This window comes from Rhinopithecus bieti, unplaced genomic scaffold, assembly GCF_001698545.2.
Source record: "Rhinopithecus bieti isolate Rb0 unplaced genomic scaffold, ASM169854v2 scaffold_13704, whole genome shotgun sequence".
NCBI lineage: Eukaryota > Metazoa > Chordata > Mammalia > Primates > Cercopithecidae > Rhinopithecus > Rhinopithecus bieti.
The window spans coordinates 4,257,317-4,263,316 of NW_016808231.1; the positions used below are offsets into that span (position 1 = coordinate 4,257,317).

General features: G+C 52.9%; 1 protein-coding gene across 6 annotated transcripts in view; it reads right to left on the reverse strand.

The window, feature by feature from the left end:
* The window catches only part of MGRN1 (mahogunin ring finger 1), a 69,542-nt gene extending 64,031 nt beyond the window's left edge, over positions 1–5,511 (reverse strand). For 5 of the 6 annotated variants that reach the window (XM_017886252.1, XM_017886254.1, XM_017886250.1 and 2 more), the window contains exon 1: positions 5,241–5,511. In XM_017886252.1, the coding sequence (XP_017741741.1) occupies positions 5,241–5,328 (88 nt within the window). In that variant the 5' untranslated portion in view covers positions 5,329–5,511. Of the gene's footprint in view, positions 1–4,555; positions 4,874–5,240 lie in introns of those variants that run through there. The other variant, XM_017886248.1, reaches the window with a different exon arrangement.
* Positions 5,512–6,000: the final 489 nt, after the last annotated feature.

A 6,000-nucleotide genomic window follows, 5' to 3' on the forward strand; every position in this document is an offset into this window, starting at 1 on the left:
AGGTTAACTAATTTTTGATGAAAGTGCAAAGGCACTTTGATGGGAAGATGATAGTTTCTACAACAAATGATGCTAAAATAACTAAATTCCATCCACAAAAAAAGGGGGGCTTAGATCTTTATCTCAAACCATAAGTGAAACAAATTAATTTGGTCAGGTACAGCGGCTCATAACTGTAATCCCAGCACTTTGGAAGGCCAAGGTGGCAGATTGCTTGAGACCAGGAGTTTGAGGCCAGCCTGCACAACATGGTGAAACCCTGTCTCTACAAAAAATATACAAAAACTTTGCTGGGCATGGAGGCACACACATGTAGCTGGGAAAACCCAGCTACTTGGGAGGCTGAGGTGGGAGAATCACCTGAGCCAGGAAGTCAAGGCTAGAGTGAGCTGACATCATGCCCCTACACTCTAGCCTGAACGGCAAAGTGAGACCCTATCTCAAAATTAAAAAAAAAAAAAAAAAAAAAAGAATTAACTCAAAATGGATCAAAGACCTAAATGTAAGAGCTAAAACTATAAAACTTCTAGAAAAGGCCAGGCATGGTGGCTCATGCCTGTAATCCCAGCAATTTGGGAGGCCAAGGCAGGCAGATCACGAGGTCAGGAGTTTGAGACCAGCCTGGCCAATATGGTGAAACCCCATCTCTACTAAAAAATCCAAAAATTAGCCGGGCATGGTAGCTCGCACCTGTAATCCCAGCTACTCAGGACGCTGAGGTAGAAGAATCGCTGGAACCCGGGCAGAGGCTGCAGTGAGCTGAGATCGCACCACTACACTCCAGCCTGGGTGACACAGTGAGACTCTGTCTCAAAACAACAACAACAACAAGAACAAAATGCTAGAAAAAAATAGGAGAAAATCTTTGTGACCTTGACCCAGGCAAAGATTTTCTTTTTTTTTTTTGAGATGGAGTCTCACTCTGTCACCCAGGCTGCAGTGCAGTGGTACAATCTCAGCTCACTGTAACCTCTGCCTCCCAGGTTCCAGCGATTCTCCTGCCTCGGCCTCCCAAGTAGCTGGGACTACAGGCACACACTGCCACACCTGACTAATTTTTTGTACTTTAGGAGGACACGGGGTTTCACCATGTTGCCCAGGATGGTCTCGAACTCCTGAGCTCTGGCAATCCACCCACCTCAGTCTCCCAAAGTGCTAGGATTACAGGTGTGAGCCACTGCACCCGGACTTTTTTTTTTTTTGAGATGGTGTCTCACTCTGTTTGCCCAGGCTGGAGTGCAGTGGCACGATCTTGGCTCACTGCAACTCAACTCCACCTGCCAGGTTCAAGCAATTCTCCTGCCTCAGCCTCTTGAGTAGCTGGGATTACATATGCACGCCATCACGTCCAGCTAATTTTTGTATTTTTAGTAGAGACGAGGTTTCACCTTATTGGCCAGGCTGGTCTCGACCTCTTCACCTCGTGATCCGCCCACCTTGGCCTCCCAAAGTGCTGGGATTACCGGCATGAGCCACCGCGCCTGGCCTCAAGATTTCTTAAACATAACTCCAAAAGCAATATCCACTTAAAAAGCAATAAATGAGACTTTGTCAAAATTCAAAACTTTTGCTCTTCAAAAGAAACACCATTAAGAAAATTAAAAGACAAGCCAGACTGGGAGAAAATATTTGCAAATCACATGGTTGATACAGGAATCTTATCCAGAACACATAAAGAACTCTTTGTCACAACTCCGTACGATAAACAATCCAGTTTTTAAAAATTGAACAAAAAACTCAAATAGACACTTTTCACACACACACAAATATAAGAACAGAAAGCAAGCAGGGCGCAGTGGCTCACCCCTGTAATCCCAGCACTTTGGAAGCCAAGCTGGGCGGATCACCTGAGGTCGGGAGTTCAAGACCAGCCTTGCCAACTGGTGAAACCCCGTGTCTACTAAAAATACAAAAATTAGCCTGGTGTAGTGGCAAGTGCCTGTAATCCCAGCTACTCCGGAGGCTGAGGCAGGAGAATCACTTGAAACCAGGAGGCAGAGGTTGCAGTGAGCCGAGATCACACTACACAACTCCAGGGCAACACAGCAAGACTCTGTCTCAAAATAAACAGAAAATGCTGGGCAAGGTGGCTCACGCCTGTAATCCCAGCACTTTGGGAGGCTGAGGCAGGCAGATCACCTGAGGTCAGGAGTTCAAGACCAGACTGGCCAATATGGTAAAACCCCATCTGTACTAAAAATTTAAAAATTAGCCAGGCGTGGTGGCACGCACCTGTAATCCCAGCTACTCAGGAGGCTGAAACAGGAAAATCGCTTGAACCCAGGAGGCGGAGGTTGCACTGAGCCAAGATCATGCCATTGCATTCCATCCTGGATGACAGAGCAAGACTCCATCTCAAAGAAAACAGAAAGCAGATCACTGATGAGCTGAGGGTGGGGGTGGGGGTAGGGACTTTGCAAACAGATGGAAGGAAACTTTTACAAGGAAAATGTCTGTAACTGTGGTGATGACTGCACAATTCTTTTGTTTGTTTGTTTGTTTGAGACAGAGTCTCACGCTGTTGCCCAGGCTGGAGTGCAGTGGAGCAATCTTGGCTCACTGCAACCATTGCCTCCCAGCTTCAAGCAATTTGTCCTGCCTCAGCCTCCCGAGTAGCTGGGACTACAGGCGCCTGCCATCATGCCCGGCTAACTTTTTGTATTTTTAGTAGAGACAGGGTTTCACCATGTTAACCAGGATGGTCTTGATCTCCTGACCTTGTGATCCTCCTGCCTTGGCCTCTCAAAGTGTTGGGATTACAGGCTTGAGCCACCGCGCCTGGCCAGACGACTGCACAATTCTATAATTCAACTAAAAGTCATCAAATCATGTTTACAATGGATGAGTTGTGTGGTATATCAACTACACCTCAATAAAGCTATGAAGAGTAAAATAGACACAGTGAAAACAAAGTAAATATTAAATTCAAGCTGAGCACTGCTGCAGAACATACTGAAAGTTCCATTAAGAAAACTGGACAGTGTTTAGGTGTTAAAAACACATAATTACCACCCAATGACTCTTTTTCCTTGACATAATCAACAAAATTGACAGATGTGAAAAGAAAACTTTCTCATGGTGTGATTGAATGGTCCATGGGGGCAACCCCTGAAATCATCTCAAACGTCTCCACCGTCCCCAGTCTGCCCTTGGGGAAACACACCAAAATTCTGCTGAGGCCCGGTCTGCCTCCCATCCATGACCTTACGGAGTTCTCCTTAAGGAGAGAGGAGACGAGGGGAGTCTAGGAAACCAGTGGGGCACGAAGGCAAGCACCGGAAGAGATGAACAAAGAGAAGCACAAGCGTCTCCAAGGTCCCTGGGAAGGATGGAGGCGAGAAAGGGAAAACCGTAGCTGGAGAGGACCTGTGTACTGGATGGGCCCAGAACACTGCTGGCACTGGCAACATGACCCAGGCAGCTGTTGGGTTTCACCTGGGTGCCAGTCCCAACCAATAGTGGCTGACTCAGGTGTTCCGTCATGGATGCTCAGGGGGAGGGAGGGCCATGAGTGATTAGCAATGACATTTCAGCCACAGTGGGATCCCGAAGTGGGCTGTAAACGCCATGGATGTTATTTTGTCCAGTCCAAGTGAAGGGGCATCAAGTGAGCTCAGGTCCCAGGTGACAGGAAGTGCCACTCAACTTTATGATATCTGTGTCATGCCACTGCTTACTATTAGGGTCATTAGCCAGTCACTTAGGTTCCTTTATGAGCAACTGTAGCAGCTACCATTTGGGGACTTCTGAGCCAGGTGTGGTTCTGAGGGCTGTAAAAGCATCAGCCCGTTTTACAGATGAGGAAACTGGGATCCAGGGAGTTAAGCAACCTCGACCAAGCTCACTCAGCCAGAGACAGGCTGGAAGAACGTCAGAGATGAAAGAGGACAACAGCAAACTGCTCCACCTGATGTGGGGCCATCAGCCCTCAGAACCTCCAGGGAAACCCCAGGGCTGAAGCACCCAAAGGCCAGGCTGCCCTGCTGCTAGGCCTGGGATACATCTGTGTACTCCCCAGCAGGCAGGCAACAGTGCGTTCTGCCTAGCTCTGAGTCCATCCCCTTCAGAGTGCCCCCAAACTGTGCTGGTTCCCCTCACTTCATCGCGGTGGCCCCAGGCCCTCACCTAGTCACACCTCCTTACAAAACCTGGGCAGAGCAGTTTTTCAAATCTGAGTGGACGTCAAACTCACGTGAGGAATGGGTTGAAAATGTAGGTTCCCAGGCCCCCGGTGGTCCAAGGGAGGGCCTGGCATGTCTAACAGTCCTCCCCACTTGTGGACCTGGCCCACACTCAGAGAAATCTGGCCTGTGGGTGTCCAGAGACACCCAGGAGACTGAGACATCAGATCACATGAGACGCCAGAATCTGAGGACCCAATCTGGATGTCCCTATGATGCCCAAGTTCTCTCTCCTCTTCCTTCTCTCCTATCCACCACAAATGACCCCACGAGGAGATGGAAAGTGAGAATTGGAGCTAGATGCTCCCAGTGAACCCATGCTCATCAATAGAGGCAGGAAGAGAGCGGGGACAAGCTCCCAGGGAGCCCCACACCTGGTCCTGGTCCCAACTGGTTGCAGCTGAGTCCTTGGCAGCCACTTCCTCCTTGACGGCTTTGGTCCCTCAGCCATACCACAGAGACCTGAGTATCGGTGGGTCCTCTCCAATCACTCTCCTGTCCTCTCAGCAAGGACCCCGGCTCCTCCAGATCAATTACAATCATCTCCTTGGGCCCAGCCCCACTTCTCCAACCCACACACCAAGAGCCTCCGTCTTGATGGGAGGGAACGTGCCCGACCACGGGCTTGGCCTTCACACCAAGCCACCAAAGAAAGAGAAAGCCGGCCGCCGCGGTGAGGTCAATCTGATGACAATGAGCGCTTTCTAGGCAGGAGCGATGCGCCGGGACCCGCGCTCAGCACCCCGTCCCGCCCTCCGGCTTTCCCCCAGGAACTCCCCCGTGTTAAGAGGACGGAGCTGAGGCGCCCGGGGCGAAGCGACTGCCCCAAGGTCACCCAAGCCGGGCAGTGGCAGCGCCGGGTACGGCTCGGGCAGGTTCCTCCGGGGCCCCCAGCCACGCCTAGGGGTCGGGGCCGCGGGGCCGCGCAAAGGCTCCGGATAGGAACGAGGCCCAGAGGAGACCGAGCAGGGCGCCCTGCCCCCAGTCCCCGCCCCCGCGCCCGCCGGGCCAGCGTTCCAGCCCGCGCCTCGCCGTACGCGCCGGGGGCCGGGCGCTCACCGGACTTCGGAGGGTAGCGATAGGCCGAGTTCGCCTGGATGTCGATGTCCTCCACCCCCGCGATGCGGCGGCTGAGAATGGAGCCCATGGTGCGCGGCGCTGCCGGGCAGGGGCCAGGGCAGGAACGGGAGCGGCGGCGGCGGCGGCAGCAGGGTACTCACACGGACATGGCCCGGACCAGGCCGCACGGACGCTAGTCCACGGCCGCGGAGGCGCCTCGAGCCCCCCCCCCCGGCTTGGCCCGGGGCCCGACGCCACGGCGGCCCTCCGCCTCCCGGACTCGGGGCACGTCGGGAAATGGAGTCCTCTCGCCCCGAAGGCACCGGGAAGAGGCGTGGGAAGCCCGTCTGGGAACTACCTTTCCCAGGATGCTCCGTTCCCAGGCCCTCTGACGTGTTGACAAGCACTCCGGGACAAACCAAATGGACCTAAAATCAAAGGGAAGGAACCACCAAGCACACCGTAAATGGTCCTTCCCTCTGCGTTCCAAGCGCTGCACTAACATATTAACTCTTTGGTCATTTCATCATCTGTTCGCTTACAGACTCCCCTGGGGCCCCAGCGCCTTCCACTTGCCTCCTGTGAAATTGCTCCCTGAGTCGCTGTGGTTCTCCCCACTCCCCCGGGTTTGTCTCCCGCCCCGACCGGCAGAGGGCGCAGCTGCACCTGCCACGCGGAGCCCACCTGTAGGGTGCACGGAAAAAGAGAAGCACCCTCTTTGGCCTTTGCCAGAATTTGAGGACTACCATTTGGGGACTTC